General features: G+C 42.0%; 1 protein-coding gene across 2 annotated transcripts in view; it reads left to right on the top strand.

Annotated features, from left to right (window-relative positions):
* The window catches only part of HYCC2 (hyccin PI4KA lipid kinase complex subunit 2), a 176,060-nt gene that overhangs the window by 114,958 nt on the left and 40,897 nt on the right, over nt 1–20,205 (top strand). For both annotated transcript variants that reach the window (XM_082262154.1, XM_082262153.1), the window contains exons 3-4: nt 3,844–3,921; nt 8,557–8,658. In XM_082262154.1, the coding sequence (XP_082118280.1) occupies nt 3,871–3,921; nt 8,557–8,658 (153 nt within the window). In that variant the 5' untranslated portion in view covers nt 3,844–3,870. The remainder of the gene's footprint in view (nt 1–3,843; nt 3,922–8,556; nt 8,659–20,205) is intronic.

Here is a 20,205-nt window from a genome sequence, read left to right as displayed (position 1 = left end):
CCCCCATCTCTGGCTTTTCATAGATACATTACACGTATATCATAAATGTATTTAACAGAGATAAAATGAAAATAAAAAAAAAACAATAATAAATGTATCACAATAAAAAGTGTTTTTAAGGGGCAGAAGCAGTTGAGAAATTGAATGCAGCTTTTTATTTTTTTTCATTCTCGCTTTTATTTTTTTTTCGCCATTCTCTCCCCCACTCATTTTTTCTTTCCTACTGTCTTTTACTTTCTTTCTCTTTAGTTCTCTCACCCTCCGTTTTTTTTTTACTCTCTTCCCCCCCCTCCCTCCCTTTTCTCTTCCCCCCTTTTTCTCTCCCCCCCTTTTTCTCTCCCCCCCCCTTTTCTCTCCCCCCCTCCCTTTTCTCTTTTCCCCCCTCCCTCCCTTTTCTCTCCCCCCCTCCCTTTTCTCTTTCCCCCCTCCCTCCCTTTTCTCTCCCCCCTCCCTCCCTTTTCTCTCCCCCCCTCCCTTTTCTCTTCCCCCCCTCCCTCCCTCCCTCCCTTTTCTCTTGCCCCCCTCCCTCCCTCCCTTTTCTCTTGCCCCCCTCCCTCCCTTTTCTCTTGCCCCCCTCCCTCCCTTTTCTCTTCCCCCCCCTCCCTCCCTTTTCTCTTCCCCCCCTCCCTCCCTTCTCTCTTCCCCCCCCTCCCTCCCTTCTCTCTTCCCCCCCTCCCTTTCCTCTGTCCCCCCCCTCCCTCCCTTTCCTCTTTCCCCCCCCTCCCTTTCCCCTTTTCCCCCCCTCCCTCCCTTTCCTCTTCCCCCCCTCCCTTTCCTCTTTCCCCCTCCCTCCCTTTCCTCTTTCCCCCCCTCCCTCCCTTTCCTCTTTCCCCCCCTCCCTCCCTTTCCTCTTTCCCCCCCTCCCTCCCTTTCCTCTTCCCCCCTCCCTCCCTTTCCTCTTCCCCCCTCCCTCCCTTTCCTCTTCCCCCCTCCCTCCCTTTCCTCTTACCCCCCCTCCCTCCCTTTCCTCTTACCCCCCCTCCCTCCCTTTCCTCTTACCCCCCCCCCCTCCCTCCCTTTCCTCTTACCCCCCCTCCCTCCCTTTCCTCTTTCCCCCCCCCTCCCTCCCTTTCCTCTTTCCCCCCCCCCTCCCTCCCTTTCCTCTTTCCCCCCCCCCTCCCTCCCTTTCCTCTTCCCCCCCCCTCCCTCCCTTTCCTCTTTTCCCCCCCCTCCCTCCCTTTCCTCTTCCCCCCCCTCCCTCCCTTTCCTCTTCCCCCCCCTCCCTCCCTTTCCTCTTTCCCCCCCCCCTCCCTCCCTTTCCTCTTCCCCCCCAATTCCCCTCCCTTTCCTCTTCCCCCCCCCTCCCTCCCTTTCCTCTTCCCCCCCCCTCCCTCCCTTTCCTCTTCCCCCCCCCTCCCTCCCTCCCTTTCCTCTTCCCCCCCCAATTCCCCTCCCTTTCCTCTTCCCCCCCTCCCTCCCTTTCCTCTTCCCCCCCAATTCCCCTCCCTTTCCTCTTCCCCCCCTCCCTCCCTTTCCTCTTCCCCCCCATTCCCCCCCCTTTTCTCTCTCCCCCTCACCATCTATCTCCCTCCCTTTTCCTTTTGTACGTTTTTTTTCTATTTGTTGCTGTTCTGTCCACCTAACCTTTTGTTGTTACACACAGCACAGGTGTCTGTTGCTCAGCCTGGTCTGTTCACACAACAAAAACGTCCTCCTGATCCTTTTCAAATATGTTTCCAATGCTTTTTGATGCATTTTATCGCATTCCAGTGCAGTTCTGTGCAGTAAAAAAAGCAGCATGTTGTACTTTTTTTTCCCGGAACTGAAAAGCACTGGAACTCACTGCGCTGGTGCGAACTATGCCATTGGAACCTACTTTCCATGCTTTATGGTGCAGAAAAAAAAGCACTGCACTGCATTTAATGTGAACAGGCCCTTAAGGGCCATACACACTATAAGATTTTCTGAAGACTTTTTCCTTTAGATTTACCAAAACCATATAATATGAGGTCAAACCTAAACCCTTTCAATTTGTATGCAATTTGGCAGGCCCTTGCACTACATAGAAAAGGTAAATCTGAAGGAAAAAGTCTTCAGAAAATCTTATAGTGTGTATGGCCCTTTAAAGTAATCAACTACTGTGTACAGGTTGGCCTAAAACTCTCATATTTTAGGAATACATTAAGTTATGACACACTGAAACTTGTATTTCCACAGCACCAACAATGGTTACAAGCTGTCCTGTGTGAGCTACTGCTTTCCCTATTCATCTAGAAGTCCTTCTCCCTAACAGTCAACTGCCCCCCTCCCCCCCCCCCCGCCCTCTGCAGTCATGGCCCCATACCAGCATTTGCCTAGCATTCAAACTGCCATCTGCTGGCAAAGCTCATCTCATCCAAAGTCAGAGCAATAACTGTACTTGAGTGTAGCTCTTCATTATTGAGGACTGTACCATCTAGTGGCTACAGACTGGTATTACAACTGTTTTTCTATGCCAATTGCGGTATGACCAGCAGTAGCCTTTAGCAGACAGACAGTTGTGAACTGGCAGGTCACGGAGCGGTGGTTGAGAACCACTATATAAACCTTTGTCCATCCACCGTTTAGGCTATTGAGATTGCAATTTTGGCGCAAAGGCAGGGTTATTGAGTATTGGAGTAAGTAGGGATTTGAGAACAAGTAGCCTGCCGGACGTATCGGATTTAAAGCATAAAATTGCTCTGCGAGAACCACATTAGATCTATGGGATGAAGAGCATCCACCCAATATTTATTGTTTTATCCTGTCTGGTGTTTAAGTAGAGGAATACATTTTTAACAGTTGGGTTGCCCTAAAATATTTTAGGAGGCATGAGACCCCAAATAATGCTGACGATTTGAGGGTGTATAATATATTTGGGCAAACGTGCCTCCCTTAGAGACCCCAGACAAAATTGTACGATACAAAAAAAAAACTAACCTTAATTTTATTTCATATAAGTATTTAAAATAAAGTGATGGTAAACCCTAAATCTTTCTAAATTTCAGCTGCTGAGGTCACGCTTCTCTTGCATGCTGCATCTTCTTCATCTTTTAAATCTTGTCTTTCTCCTAGTTTAAGCTGGTCCCAGTCATTTCCCCTGCCTTCTGGTTTTGGGGTGGTTGATGTCAGGACACTTCCTGCATTGACATGCACAGGCAGCCAGAGAACACAAAAATACAATAAAGCATGCCTCTGCTGCTCCCTCTTTTCCTACCAGTGATTGGCAGCAACTTACTATGTCCATACTGCCTTTCTTTCTTGTGATTCCATTTTCAGGCTACCTCTGTACAGCCAATGTCCCTGCTCCAGGCCACTATTCTATGCATTAAGGTAAAAAAACTTCTAGATGCAGCTCAGCCTCCCTTATACTTTCCTGAGCCCGGTCTCGATCCAGCAATGTGCAGGAGAGCAGCAGCTGTCTTGGCTCTCCCTGTCCTCACTGGACCGATAGATAGGCAGCAGGGGGAGCCATTTGCCAGTGAGGAGGGAGCGGTGGGCAGGGCCAAGTCACACTCTGTGTGTCAATGGACACTCGCAGAAGGCTCAGGAGCAAAAACACACAAGTGCACTCTGAGCAAGCTGCTTGCTATGGGGGCACTTGGCGGGGGGCAGCCAGGAGTGAAAGGGGCAGTGGTCTTTCCAAAACCATTGCACAGTGCAGGTAAGTTTAACATGTTTGTTATTTTAAAAAAAATACCTTTGTAATCATTTTAAATGTTTTAACCAGTAATAAAAATTCCCTCTTGAATTAGAAAATATTACATTCCCTCATTAATCTGTGTATTCTAAGAATTAGTCATTTCAGAGTAGTTTTTTTTTTTTTTTTTTTACTGTGGACCTAAGGTATTACTATCCAGTAACCAGATATGTGGTCTTTTGTAGTGAGAGAGCAGTGGACGTGGTAAGAAGATGCTGGGATCTGAACGTGGAGTAGTGGAAGAATGGCTGTCGGAATACAAGGTGATTCATTTCATTCTTGGAAGATGTTTCATGGGACTGCCACTTTTAAAACTAAAAAAAATTATCTTATTAAATAACATATATAAGTGCGGATTCTTGAATGCATTCAATCAGATTTTGTCCTGCTGAAGTCAGACCAGTATAAGATGAAGTCTGAAGTCTGTTCAGCAAAAAGAAGGGGGAGGTGCCAGGAGTGACAGCGGCGGACCCAAGAAGAAGAGGATCGGATCAGGGCTAATCTTTACAAAACTATATCAGAGTGCAAATACGGTGGATATAAAAAGTCGACACACTCCTGTTTAAAATTTCAGGTTTCTGTGATATAAAAAAAAAAAAAAATTAGACAAAGATAAATAATTTCAGAGCTTTTTCCACGTTTAATGTGACCTATAAACTGTACAACTGATTTGAAAAACAGACTGAAATCTTTTAGGGGGGGTGGGGTCCAAATAAAAATTTTTAATAATGTGGTTGCACACCCTCTTATATTTGGGGTTGTAGCTGTGTTCAGAAGTAAGCAATTACATTCAAACTCATGTTAAATAGGCATCAGTACACACCTACCATCATTTAACCACTTAAGCCCTGGAAGATTTTACCCCTTTCCTGACCAGGGGGTATTTTGCTATTCGGCACTGCGTGACTTTAACGGACAATTGCATAGTTGTGCGACGCTGTACCTAAACGAAGTTGACGTCCTTTTTTTCCCACAAACAGAGCTTTCTTTTGGTGGTATTTGATCACCTGTGCGATTTTTTGATCATGCGCTATAAACAAAAAAAGAGCGTCAATTTTGCAAAAATAACAATATTTTTCACTTTTTTTTTATATGAAATTCCCCAAAAAAAAATGTAAAAATCAAAATTTTTTAACATTTTAGGCCAATTTGTTTTATGCTACATATTTTTGGTAAAAAAAATCGCAAAAAGCGTATTTTGATTGGTTTGCGCAAAAGTTATTGCGTTTACTAACTAAGGTAAAGATTTTTGTTGTTGTTTTTTTTTTTTAACGTGTAATGGCGGCGATCTGCGATTTTTTTTTTTTTTGCGGGACTGCGACATTGCGGGGTACAGATCGGACCCTTGACTGACATTTTTGACACTTTTGGGGTTACCAGTGACATTACTACAGTAATCAGTGCTATACATATGCACTGTTACTGTAAAATGACACTGGCAGTGAAGGGGTTAACTTTATTTGAGAGGGAGGGGTTGTGTGTGTCCCTAGGGGCGTGATTCTAACTGTGATTGGCTGTGGCTTGAGGTGTAGGAACAGTGATCAACGGTCCTACATAGTAGAACCGGATGATCACTGTTCTTACACAGGGGAGAATGACAGGCGGCTTGTTTACATCAGCCGCCTGCCTTTCTCCCGCTCTAACAGACGATCGGGAGTGCCCGGCGGACATCGGGTCCGCCGGGCACACGCGGGGGGTCCGTGACCGAGCGGGAGCGCGCCTCCGGCGGCACGCGCTCGCTCCCCAGAGCCTCACAGGCTACTGACGTATCCATACATCACTTTGCCTGTGAGGGGCTGACCGCCGCAGTATATGTACTTGCGGCGGTCGACAAGTGGTTAAAGTGCCTCTGATTAACCCCAAATAAAGTTCAGCTGTTCTGGTAGGACTTGCCTGTTTTTTTTTTTTTTTTCAGTCGCATCCTACAGCAAAAGCCATGGTTGGCCGAGAGCTTCCAATGCATCGGAGAGATCTCCTTGTTAAAAGGTATCAGTCAGGAGAAGGGTACAAAAGAGTTTCCAAGGCATTAGATATACCCCGAAACACAGTGAAGACCATCATCAAGTAGAGAAAATATGGTACAACAGTGACATTACCAAGAACTAGACGTGCCTCCAAAATTGATGAAAAGACCAGAAGGAAACTGGTTAGGGAGGCTGTCAAGAGGCCTACAGCTACATTAAAGGCGCTGCGGGAATATCTAGCAAGTACTGGCTGTGTGGTACATGTGACAACAATCTCCCATATTCTTCAGATGTCTGGGAGTAGAGTGGCAAGATGGAAGCCTTTTCTTACGAAGAAAAACATTCAAGCCTGGCTAAATTTTGCAAAAACTCATCTGAAGTCTCCCAAAAGCATGTGGGAAAATGTGTTATGGTCTGATGAAACCAAGATTTAACTTTTTCCCAATATTTCTAAAAGATATGTTTTGCGCAACAATGCAACAACAATGCACATCGCCAAAAGAACGCCATACCCACAGTGAAGCATGGTGGTGGCAGCATCATGCTTTGGGGCTGTGTTTCTTCAGCTGGAACAGGGGCCTTAGTCAAGGTAGAGGGAATTATGAACAGTTCCAAATACTAGTCAATAGGTCAATAAAACCTTCAGGCTTCTGCTAGAAAGTTGAACATGAAGAGGAACTTAATCTTTCAGTATGACAACGACCCAAAGCATACATCCAAATCAACAAAGGAATGGTTTCCCCAGAAGAACATTAAAGTTTTGGAATTGCCCAGCCAGAACCCAGACCTGAATCTGAATAAAAAGCTGTGGGGTGATCTGAAGAGGGCTGTGCACAGAAGATGCCCTCGCAATCTGACAGATTTGGAGTGTTTTTGCAAAGAAGAGTGGGCAAATATTGCCAAGTCAAGATGTGCCATGCTGATAAACTCATACCCAAAAAGACTGAGTGCTGTAAAAAAAAAAGTCAAAAGGTGCTTCAACAAAGCATTAGTTTAAAGGTGTGCACCCTTGTGCAACCATATTATTTTATTATTTTATTTTTACTTCCCTCCACCTAAAAGAATTCAGTTTGTTGTTCAATTTTGTACAGTTTAGGTCACATTATTGGTGAAAAAAGTTCTGAAATGATTTAACTTTGTCCCATTTTTTTACATCATAGAAACTTGACATTTTAATGGGGGTGTGTAGACTTTTTATATCCATTGTAAGTATAACATGTTTGTGGTTTTAAAAAAAAAAAAATACCTTTTAGAATCATTTGAATTGTTTTAACCGGTGTTTAAAATTCCCTCTTGAATTAGAAAGTGTTACATTCCCTTAAAGATCAGGGCTCTGTGGGGACCATACTATCTCTTTCTGGAACTATGTTCAGCAAAAAGAGGGGGGAGTAGCCAGGAGTGCCAGCTCTAACCATAGTTCCTCAGGCTGTCTATTGTTTTCGGTCTCTTTTTGTAATGCCAAATATACTCAATGATGAGATCGGGGCTCTCTGGGGACCATAAATTCTCTTTCTGGAACTATTTTCAGCAAATAGACCTAGTTTTCTATTTGCTGAGCTTGGTTTTTATGATTTTAGCTGTGTGTTCGGGGTCATTGTTCTGCTGCAGGATGAGTCCAATCAGGTGCCTCGCTGTTGGTATTGCATTATGGTTAAATGTCTACCTGTACTTTTCATCAAAGGGACCATAATTGTGACTAAATCCCAATCTACATGTGCAGAAATATGGCCCTAAACCTGCAAGGAACCTCCGCCATCATTCACTGCTGCCTGCAGACATGCATTCTTGTACCACTTTCCAAGCCTTCTGCAAATAAACTGCCTTCTTTTACAGCCAAATATTTCAAATTGGACTCATCAGTCCAGAGCAATTGCTGCTATTTTTCTGCATATAAGTTCTTATGATTTTTATGCAAGTCTTCTATTAAGACCACTTCGGACTAGACCTCCCTGGAGTGCAGTTGTAGATTAATGTACCAGGGTACATTAAACTTGTCTTGGTTTTCGTCTTGTCTGAACTTATGGTTTCGCTAGACATTCTCCGATTGCGAAGGGAAGCAAGTGTTTTTTGGTCCACCGTTTGCCTGTTTGTGCTTCTGCAGAAGTTCCTGAAATACACATTAGGAAAAGCCTGTCTTTCTTTAAATTCTTGCATGTGAGTTCATGTAGTAAGGCCACTTTGTCTCTTGATACTGTGTTCAGTCTTACCTTTGTGTAAGAATTTTTTTTTTGTTGAACTGTCTTTTACTTCTAAGTAGAGCATGTCTTGTCCTCACCCTGGTAATTCTTCCTACACAGCTGATTCTGTTTGATTTAATAATATTATTTACCTTACATGTTATCCTGTTGATCATTAACACCAGTTCAGTAGCATTTGTCTAATCATTTGCTGGACTGAATGCCTGCAAAAATCCTTAAAGTGATACTAAACAAAGAAGCTTACATTGCCACGATTCATTCACATAAATCATATATACTGTAGCATGCCACTGTATTTTTTTTTTAATCCTTGAAGTACCTAATTATTTCAAGGCTCTTTTTTTTTTTTTTTTTTTTTTTATAGGTATTCGCAAATACATGTGATATATTTAATACTAAGTATATTAAAACAACTTCTTTTAGTTTCTTAGTGATTGTAATCATTTAGCATACTATATCCTGACCCCATAGTGTTTAGCAAGAGGAAGGCAGGGATGTCATTTACCACTGTGTATATGCCCACATGTGTGACTCCATAGTCATGTGGGCTGCACAGGTAAGGAAAAGGAGGAAATGAACAATTTAGAAGGGTACTGAAACTGAGCATGCACCATAGAGGACACCAATTGGTCTACACAATCTCAACCTACATTGAGGACGTTATAGCTTGTTGGCAGCAGATTTTGCTTGTATTGTTGACTAAAGCAAAAATCTTATATTCCTTATAATTTTACAGGTATTACCTGAAACTCAGCTCACCGCTTATGCTGCAACACTTCATCGTAAGAAAACTCTAGTCTCTGCTCTGTATAAAGTCATTCAAGACCCAAATAATGAGGTGATTTTGAGAAATTGTCTGCAATGAAATGTAATGGATTTTCTGATTTCTGCCTATATACCTCCAAAGTAATATTTTCTGTGAAATGGCATGTTTTCATTTGTTGATCACCTTGAGAAAGGAGACAAGAGTGGCTACAAAATGCTGATAGTTTGCACATGCTATATTACTACAAACAACTTGCTAAAGACTTAAAGTAGAACTTTAGGCAAACCTTTTTTTTCCATTCTTGGATAGAGTAAAGGAGAGTTATAACCCCTGTCAGATTTTATTTTATTTATTTATTTTATTTTATTTTATTTTATTTTTTGCCATCTGTCTCCCATTGGGGAGATTTACCTTCACTTTGTGTTCCATAGGCAAGCAAGAAGTGAGAGGAAATCCCTCCAAATTAGGGGAATAGCTTAGGGACCCCCAAGTCACCAGGACGAGTGTCCACATTGGAACATTTCCCCTATTACTTTTCTGGGGACAACTCAAAAATTGGGATTTTCTTTTACTTTAACTTTCAATGATAATGGTAAACAGGACAAACAGAGGATGTTCTAATCCCTCTCAAATCTATCCAAAACAAAAAATAAAACAATACATTTTTGCCTTTAGTTATACTTTAAAATTTTTGCTTTGCTGGGCATTTTTGTCATTTTGGGTTTCCATAGGGTCTCTGAGGGCCATGCACCCTCCTCAAGGCATTACAAGTAAATGTGCAGAATGGCTTTTTTTTTTTTTTTTTTGTTTTTTAATTAATAGTGGACTTGTTGTGACTTCACTTTCCTGTTTATCCCTGTTCATGTATGGTTTTCATTTTGTACTATGCTACTTTTTTTAGTATTGGATATAGTTGCCAGGTGTTTTAAATACTATATATATATATATATATATATATATATATATATATATATATATATATATATATATATATACAGTGGGTACGGAAAGTATTCAGACCCCCTTAATTTTTTCACTCTTTGTTATATTGCCGCCATTTGCTAAAATCATTTAAGTTCATTCTTCTTCCTCATGAATGTACACATAGCACGCCATACTGACAGAAAAACACAGAATTGTTGACATTGTTGCAGATTTATTAAAAAAGAAAAACTGAAATATCACATGGTCCTAAGTATTCAGACCCTTTGCTCAGTATTTAGTAGAAGCCCCCTTTTGATCTAATACTTTTTTGGGAAAGATGCAACAAGTCTTTCACACCTGGATTTGGGGATCCTCTGCCATTCCTCCTTGCAGATCCTCTCCAGTTCTGTCAGGTTGGATGGTATACGTTGGTGGACAGCCATTTTTAGGTCTCTCCAGAGATGCTCAATTGGGTTTAAGTCAGGGCTCTGGCTGGGCCATTCAAGAACAGTCACGGAGTTGTTGTGAAGCCACTCCTTCGTTATTTTAGCTGTGTGCTTAGGGTCATTGTCTTGTTGGAAGGTAAACCTTCGGCCCAGTCTGAGATCCAGAGCACTCTGGAGAAGGTTTTTGTCCAGGATATCCCTGTACTTGGCCGCATTCATCTTTCCCTCGATTGCAACCAGTCGTCCTGTCCCTGCAGCTGAAAAACAACCGCACAGCATGATGCTGCCACCACCATGCTTCACTGTTGGGACTGTATTGGACAGGTGATGAGCAGCGCCTGGTTTTCTCCACACATACCGCTTAAAATTAAGGCCAAAAAGTTCTATTTTGGTCTCATCAGACCAGAGAATCTTATTTCTCACCATCTTGGAGTCCTTCAGGTGTTTTTTAGCAAACTCCATGCGGGCTTTCATGTGTCTTACACTGAGGAGAGGCTTCCGTCCGGCCACTCTGCCATAAAGCCCCGACTGGTGGAGGGCTGCAGTGATGGTTGACTTTCTACAACTTTCTCCCATCTCCTGACTGCATCTCTGGAGCTCAGCCACAGTGATCTTTGGGTTCTTCTTTACCTCTCTCACCAAGGCTCTTCTCCCCCGATAGCTCAGTTTGGCCGGACGGCCAGCTCTAGGAAGGGTTCTGGTCGTCCCAAACGTCTTCCATTTAAGGATTATGGAGGCCACTGTGCTCTTAGGAACCTTAAGTGCAGCAGAAATCTTTTTGTAACCTTGGCCAGATCTGTGCCTTGCCACAATTCTGTCTCTGAGCTCTTCAGGCAGTTCCTTTGACCTCATGATTCTCATTTGCTCTGACATGCATTGTGACCTGAAAGTTCTTATATAGACAGGTGTGTGGCTTTCCTAATCAAGTCCAATCAGTATAATCAAACACAGCTGGACTCAAATGAAGGTGTAGAACCATCTCAAGGATGATCAGAAGAAATGGAAAGCACCTGAGTTAAATATATGAGTGTCACAGCAAAGGGTCTGAATACTTAGGACCATGTGATATTTAAGTTTTTCTTTTTTAATAAATCTGCAACAATGTCAACAATTCTGTGTTTTTCTGTCAGTATGGGGTGCTATGTGTACATTCATGAGGAAGAAGAATGAACTTAAATGATTATAGCAAATGGCTGCAATATAACAAAGAGTGAAAAATTTAAGGGGGTCTGAATACTTTCCGTACCTACTGTATATATAACAGAATTTCTGCCCACTTTGTCCTGGCTCCGTGACACCTGTATGATACATTTTAATTGCATAAACTCTTGTGATGATTGGTTTGAATAGAAAATGTTATAATCCGCTTGAGACTGTCCAGATATATTTGGATGGCTAAAGTGGTTTTTAATTAGAGAAAATCGCAGGTATGACCAGTAAGTGGCTCTAAAAGTGAAATTTATTTATGGTCATATCCTGGTGTCAGTAGACCATAAAACAGGATTTTTGTATTTCCCCAAAAATCTGTTTCTTGGAGTTTGAGGGGCCACAGAAGCAGTAGTTATTTTGGTACAGTTGGGTTATACTGCCCCCCCTTAAGCCTAGTACACATTATGAGTTTCTTGGGTTGAACGGAAAAAAAAACTGTCCGCCCCGGTCGGAGCCACTGTGCTAGCGAACCAACTAAAGTACAGTTCTCTTCCACACTGAGCTATTGTGTTATGACAGGGGGACACCCCCACCCCCCACCAGAACAACTCCAATCAGCACATTGACTTTTATTGAAGCAGCCAATGTCGCCCGACATTCAGCCCATGTGAATTAACACTGGGAAACAAAATAGCCAATGCCAGCCAGGTATAACACCTCCAACTCGCATCATGCCTCAGTTTTTTGGAAATGCAGTACTTAGGACTGGATCATGAAAAAACAGAGGGGTGGAACCTGTGTATCCTAATAAACTCCTACAAATGAATTTTACAGGAAGTGTAAAAGGCCTGTTTTTCTTCATTAGGGGTATAGAATCCGTAATCATTCTGATACGGCTGGGATATCCCAACATCAATCCAACTGAGGAGTGGGCAACACCGCAAACAACACATTTACTCACCCACATAACAAAAGACAGAATAAAAGTAAGGATAGCCTGCAACTCAAAGATCTGCCTTTTTAGAAGATCTTTAACTAGAAGGAGAAAAAAAAACTTGTTAAATCCCCTACACCTCCAAGGGGATCATGTGCAGAAGCCACCACTGAGCCACTCCCACTCTGCATTCTACAGTGCTTGCCTTCTCATCTCTCCTCTTTAACGTACACAGAGCCCGAAGCTGCAGCCTGCTATTAATGTCACAGAGAGAGGGTGGAAACTGTCCGCTTGTGTTGTGAATGATTGCAGCTCAAGAAGAGAGCTCTCATTTACAAAAAAACATAAGCAAACACCGGCTACTACACTAATCAAGTGTAATACCTGGCTTGTGCTTTTGCCACCTTGTGTCATTCACAACACATGCTGACAGTTTCTGATCTCTCCAGGCCCCAGGATAGCTGGCAGTAGCTCCAGACTAAAGCTGGGTACACATGGGAAGTTTTTTCTTTTTTTTATTTTTTCGTTCAGCTGCGAGCTGAGTGAACAAAAAAAAAAAAAAAAGACATACAGATCGCCATACTAACAGATTTGATGTTAATGCAGCAATCTCCCCACTGAGCTCTTGTGTTATAACAAGGGGACTGCCCCCCTCCCTGCCGGTCCGACCATTTTCAGCCCTTGGGTACTCAGCTTAAGTGTAAACTAAACCGGAGAGATGATGAAACAGCACAGTAATGTTTGGTCTGGCAGCTTAGGAGGAGGGTTAGGGGTCGTGCACCACATCTCTTACCCAGGCATCTGAGATTAATTTTGACTGGGTCTACACCAGGGGCGGATCCAGAGTCTAATCTCGGGAGGGGCACTGTCATTTTTATTTTTTTTACTAGTAATGGCGGCAATTTTTAGCGGGACTGCGACATTGCAGCAGACAGATCGGACCCCTAACTGACATTTTTGGGAGGACCAGTGACATTACAACAGTAATCAGTGCTAAAAATATGCACTGTCACTGTAATAATGACACTGGCAGGGAAGGCGTTTACCCAGGGGCGATCAAAGGGTTAAGTGTGAGCCTGGGGGGTGCTTTCTAACTGTGGGGGTGGGCTTGTAATACCAACACAGAGACCTGTGTTCCTAAATAGGAGGAACACAGGAGCTCTGCAGTGATTCCTGAGACAACAACGGTCTGCTGCGTTTCCAACTGCAGACCGTCGTTCTCTCTTCACAGGGAGCGATTGCAGGTGCCCGGCGCCAATCGCGGCTGCTGGCCCTGTGCCTCCGCTTCCCCGCTGGCAAGTGGGCACGCGCGCCCCCAGGATCACTCCTGCACACCACCGTACAGGTACGATGATTTGCGAGAACCTGCCGCCATATAACTGTGGCGGCTGGTCGGCAGGTGGTTAAAACAGTGACAATGTTTTAAAGTGTTCCATTTATCCCCATGCCTGCATGCCATTTATTTGTATTCCGACACATGGCTGTGCACTGTCCTGATATGACACGCTGGTGGCAGGTCCATGAAAGCACCCTGCATGCACACCAGGAAGCATGACATATTGGGACACAGTGGCTGTGTGTCTCAGTAGAAAAAAATGGGATGCTGGCACAAGGATATATGCAACACTTTATGCATCCTAAAGCCATTAAATGACAGCCCTGCATGTTAGACTCATGTCTGCAGCACACCCTGTGTAAAGGAGGCAGGAAGATTATTTTCACTGTCAGTCTATATCATCATTATCATCATGACAATCACACAATACAGGTGCTGTGGCTCAATGCATCTGTACTGTGTGATTATCATGATGATAATGATGATGATAGCATTTAGCTGCTGTATAATTCCTCATGGTGGCTGGCCAGCAGCAAGGACATGGCATAGGTGAAGGGGGATGGGTGTGTTACTGTACCTTTTTGGAGACAAATGAATTAATTGCAGTCTAGACGTTTTCCTTACTGCCCCTGTCTGCTGTGAAGATCTGTCCCTCTCAGTGTGTTCACACACACAGACGCACGCTGCTGTGTCTCAGGCTTCCCCCTCAGCCTGAGCCCGCCCTCTCCTCTCTGCACCCATTGGCTGCAGGAGTCAGGCAGTGATGAGGCTGCTGACTGATATCACTCCGCCTGGCCGGAACTTTCATTTTAATGTCGCAAAATGCGGCTCCTGGTGGTATTAATCCACCTGAGCAGGGAAATAAAAAAAAAAAAACTCTCTCTATGAAACAGCATCCTGGGCCCCTCTGAACTGATGGGGCTTAGGGATTATATTTTAGGTCTCCTGGGAGCCGTGGAAGCAGAAATAAAGTACCTGCAATGCATTTATAGAATGCCTCTGTAAACTTAAACCTGGTACTATTTTCTCGGGGGGGGGCAATTGACTCGATGCCCCCCCCCTGGATCCGCCACTGGTCTACACAAAGGCTAACAGACGTCCTCTAACTTCATAAGTGGGGGCTTCCCTTTATGCAGAAGAGGACTTGAGTGCAGGCTTGAAGGATTTCAAAGCTCAAGGTTTTTTGTGGTACTCTGAGGTAATCTCAGAGTGAGGGGGTTTTACCTGTTTTTTTTTTCTTTGTCGGGGTATAGTTTCTGAAAGTGGCCATATGACACAACTGTGTCCACAAAAAATACTAATCCCGATAAAGGAAAAAACACTACACTTGGGAAACTTGTAGAATACATTTCTACATGCTCCCTCAGAAGCTTATCTCCTGAGCCCATCTGAAACCCTGGGGGACTTTAATTTGCCAATTTTTCTAGTAGATTAGATTTAAGCCCATTATATTGCACCTTCTGCAACTCCCAGTTACCCAATTAATATAGACAGGCTTGGTATGAAAGGCAGGGGGGTTAAAGTGGTTTTTACACTACCGAGGTCCCAGGGCAAACTTGATCATTTGTGAAGATGTTAGGTAGTTGCATTTTGTAGAAATGCTTACCATACCCAGTTTTGTCATGTCCGATTTTACAATTTACTTTTTTTTACATTTCCATTTTACTTGGCCACGAATTCATGTAGCATTTAGTGTCACCTTTATTTTTTTTCTTGGTTCTTTAATGTATTTAGATAACTGCTTGTTATAAAAAAAAATCTCTAATGGTGTATTAAATGGGGGAAGATCCTGACAAGTAGAGAAATATCCAAATGCTTGACATCTGCCACCCTGAGTTGCAGCATATGTTTATGATTAAATTGCTGTCAGATTGAACAGATAATAAGCATTCAGCAGTTTTATAGTTCAAATAACTTAATTGCTGCTGAAAAAAGCACAGTGCGTTCCAATATTTTATGCACTATTGCAGATATAACTCTTCCTTGAAATGACCTGTGCCAGCAATTCCTCAATACAGAAGAAACAAGCTGGTTTAGCTAGTGTTCCTTTAGTTGGCTTAAGATGTTTGTTAGAACAGTGAACTGTCATGTACCCAAAACATATATATTGTTTTCCATTTAAATAAAGCCCTCTCCATTGAATTACTTTTTCCAGTTTACCTCTGTCTTCTATAGGATGTAATCAAAATTGAACTTGTTTGAATATTTGGTGGTGCTGCCTGGTTATCTAACATCTGTGTCAGAAATCCGTGGTGTATCTATGCTTCAAAATAAATGGGTAAATGTAACTAACAATGTAATACCCAGACCCTGCACAGGGCAGTCCCAAGTCCCAGTTAATTGGTTATCAGGCTCAGTACTGTAGACTAAAGTGGGGTACTCACTATAAGAAAATCGGGCAGGGTACTCACTATAAGAAAATCGGGCAAACGATCGTCCGGTTTTCCTTGTTTTACAGCAAATCGGAACCGATGAACGAAAATTTGTACGAAAATTCTCGTACAACAAAGGCTTTTTTTTATTTATTGTTTCTAAACATGCGCAGTCTTTCTTTTCTGATTTTTCTTTTAGAAAAACCGTACGAAACCGGTACTAATACGAAAATCGTTTGTTTTGTTCCCGTACGAAAACATTTTTTGGAGTTGGTTCCTTCGAGAATTTTCGTACAAAATGGAAAAAAATCGGCTGTTTAAAGTTGTGTACACACTAAATGAAAATCGTTCAAATTCTTTGGACGAAAATGTTCGCCCGATTCTCTTATAGTGTGTACTAGCCCTTCGAAAAATGAAGTTCATTACATGGTAAAAGACACTTTTTTTTTTTTTTGTAATGTTTTACTCGGAATGGGAACTCTGGATAGACTTTGACTACCCTATGAATACAAAGTCAACAAGCAATAACATTTACAAAACATCGGGGTTGATTCAATAGTAGTTGATTCAATAGTAGATCACTATGCAAAGTGAATTTTTATCTAGCTTGGTGAATGCAGGGAAACTACTGACTTCATCCAATCATGTGTCAGACAAAACTCTTTTTCTTTTTTTATTCTGTTTCACATGTTATAGTATTTTAATCAATGTGAATGTTCACTTAGCTTTATTTTATTTATTATGCTAAGTGGAAAATTATTTTACAACATGAACATGCTCTACACCTTTAGGCCCTGTTCACACCTGAGCGTTTTTCAGCTCGTAAAACGCTCATCTCTGAAATCTCAAAATGCCCAACAAGCAAAATCCCATTCATTTTAATGGCCTCTGTTCACATATGAGCATTTGTCACCTGAAGCACAGAAAAGTAAGTGAGCTTCTTTTTTGGCAGAGTACAAGCGGTTTTGTTAGATGTCATTGCCTGCCTCCAAATGCCTGCAAAAAATGCCCAAAAAAAAAAAAAATGCCTGAGAATATCATTTTCAGGTGTGAATGGATATCAATGCATCTCTATAGAAAAACGGATGTAAATTGATGATCATCCATTTACATCTGCATCCATCAACATCTGATGTAAAAACTGTGGTAAAAATGGATGACCAAGTGATGAAAAATTGATGTAAACTTTATCTGTTTTTTCTTTGAAAAAAACATGACTGAACTGATGAAATGAACTGGGTCTGCATGTGTAAAAGTTTGCTCTGATGGATGACAAGCATTATTTACTACTTCTGACAATGACCAACTCAATATCCTGGGGTATTGCCTTCAGAGGCCTTTATTTCTCCACATTTTCATGTTTGTTTCTCAGTTATTTTTTTCTTCATTAGTCTCAGTAGAGTATAACTAAATATTGTTGTTCAGATGAATAGGCAGGGGATATTTCATACCTAAATTTTAACTCTTGGGTGGGAATATTTCAACATCTACACTGAATATCTCTTAGGTGAGAATATTCCAAACTCTACACTGAATATAATCTCTTAGGTGAGAATATTCCAACATCCACACTGGATATAATCTCTTAGGTGGCGATATTCCAACATCTACACTGAATATAATCTCTTAGGTGAGAATATTCCAACATCCACACTGAATATAATCTCTTAGGTGAGAATATTCCAACATCCACACTGGATATAATCTCTTAGGTGAGAATATTCCAACATCCACACTGGTTATAATCTCTTAGGTGGCGATATTCCAACATCTACACTGAATATAATCTCTTAGGTGGGGATATTCCAACATCTACACTGAATATAATCTCTTAGGTGGGGATATTCCAACATCCACACTGGATATAATCTCTTAGTTGGCGATATTCCAACATCCACACTGGATATAATCTCTTAGGTGGCGATATTCCAACATCCACACTGGATATAATCTCTTAGTTGGGGATATTCCAACATCCACACTGGATATAATCTCTTAGGTGGGGGATATTCCAACATCCACACTGGATATAATCTCTTAGGTGGCGATATTCCAACATCTACACTGAATATAATCTCTTAGGTGGGGATATTCCAACATCCACACTGGATATAATCTCTTAGGTGGCGATATTCCAACATCTACACTGAATATAATCTCTTAGGTGGGGATATTCCAACATCCACACTGGATATAATCTCTTAGGTGGCGATATTCCAACATCCACACTGGATATAATCTCTTAGGTGGCGATATTCCAACATCCACACTGGATATAATCTCTTAGGTGGGGATATTCCAACATCCACACTGGATATAATCTCTTAGGTGGCGATATTCCAACATCCACACTGGATATAATCTCTTAGGTGGCGATATTCCAACATCCACACTGGATATAATCTCTTAGTTGGGGATATTCCAACATCCACACTGGATATAATCTCTTAGGTGGGGCATATTCCAACATCCACACTGGATATAATCTCTTAGGTGGCGATATTCCAACATCCACACTGGATATAATCTCTTAGTTGGGGATATTCCAACATCCACACTGGATATAATCTCTTAGGTGGGGGATATTCCAACATCCACACTGGATATAATCTCTTAGGTGGCGATATTCCAACATCCACACTGGATATAATCTCTTAGTGGGGATATTCCAGCATCCACACTGGATATAATCTCTTAGGTGGGGATATTCCAGCATCTACACTGAATACTTTAAACAGGATTGTGAGGAGTGATGGTGGGTTATGAGCAGACAAGGATATTGTAAAATGATCGCTCCTGTACAGACTACATTTCTTGTACATCAAGCTACTGCAGGTGCCTTGTGGGAGATCATGGGTCATTAACTGAGACAATGAAAGAGCTTTGATATTTTATCAGTGAAGCTGAGGATGAAGCAGGCAACTTTGTACACAGACAGCTTATTGCACTCAAACATAATTGCTTCTATCAGTTCCTTACATTGGAGTGCACTGTGGATATAATTTAAATTGATTTGTTCCCAGATCGATATTGGCTGACACAGATTCCTAGCACAGAGCATGGATAGTGCATAACATGAATCTATTATATAGTTCTAATTTAGATTGTACATTTTTTAAAAACCATCTGTGGCATACATAAATTCACATAAATTGGTTTGTGAGGCAGTTTGACATAACCCATTTTCTAAGTAGCATTAAAGTGAAAGTTCACCCTAAAACTAAAATCTCAAAAGCTACTTGCATCCACAATCTAATACTAACCTATCTAGCACTGTAATCAGTATACATATCTTTTCTGAAGCCGATTCAAGTCCAGTCTCCAACGGGGGATAATGGCTGGGAAATACCTAGGAAGTGACGGTTACCATAGAGTTACTGTGGGGCTTCCGTTGTTGGCTGCCTCCTCTGCATCCACTTCCACAGAGAAGCCACCGCTGACAGCTCAGCGTGGGACAAGATCAGAGCGGCTTTAGAAAGGCATGTATAGTGATTTCTTCTTTACAGGGCTAGATAGGTTAGTGTTAGGCTGTGGATGCAAGTAGATTTAAAAATTTAGGTTTTATGGTGAATTTCTACTTTGAGGCTCTGAATAACCTAGTATGCCTAACAAGACATGTTTAAAGAAACCCTGCCACTAACTAAAAAAAATGCAGGTAAAAGCACAGATAAAACAGGTGTTTTAAATTCATACCTGCAGCTTTTTTCCTTTTTTATTTTAAAATTTGTTCAAATAAATTTAAGGTGTCTCTGAACTTGCTAGCAAATTGTGCTAGTCCATTCCCCAGTACAAGCCCCTCCCTCCCGCAATTTCATATCCCTCTCCTCTGCTGAGAGTGTCTAATTATTCTATGTGCTGGCCCAGCTCCTCCACCCCTCAGCTCCTGAGACTGCTGATGTGGCAGCCAAGATGGCGGCACCTAGTAGCAGTCTCGGTGCTCTTGGATGTGTACATAAGGGAGGTTTTTATAGGTTAATATTATGCCCGAACTTGTCTGGTGACAAGTTCTCCTTAAGGTTTTTTGCTGGCCTTGTTGTCTGTTTAACGCAGTCTAAGCTTAGCATTCCTTTTAGCTATAATATTTGTGTGACAACCTTTAATTTTCCAGAATATGTATTCATGTTCCTGTTTACATGATTGTTTTTTTAATAGGAGGCAAATTCATAACTGATTTATCAGGTTTCCTCCTTACCTCTGCCCAATAGGCTGAGATTCTCACACTTCACTGCATGCGTGCCCCCCGTTGGGAAGATTTACCCTCTCTATTTGTCCTGTTTACTATTTTCATTGAAAGTAAAAGAATAACCCAAATTTTGGATTGTCCCCAGAAAAGTAATCAAGGAGAAATCTTCCAATGGTTACACTAGTTCTGGTGACCTAGGGGGTACCCGTGAAATTCCCTTAATTTGCATTGATTTCCTCTCACTTCCTGTTTGGCTATAGGACAGGAAGTGAAGG

This window comes from Pelophylax lessonae (genome assembly GCF_965119305.1).
Source record: "Pelophylax lessonae genome assembly, chromosome: 6".
In the NCBI taxonomy this organism is placed as follows: domain Eukaryota; kingdom Metazoa; phylum Chordata; class Amphibia; order Anura; family Ranidae; genus Pelophylax; species Pelophylax lessonae.
The sequence above is the reverse complement of the archived record's forward strand: the minus strand, read 5'-3'. Positions and strand labels throughout refer to the sequence as shown.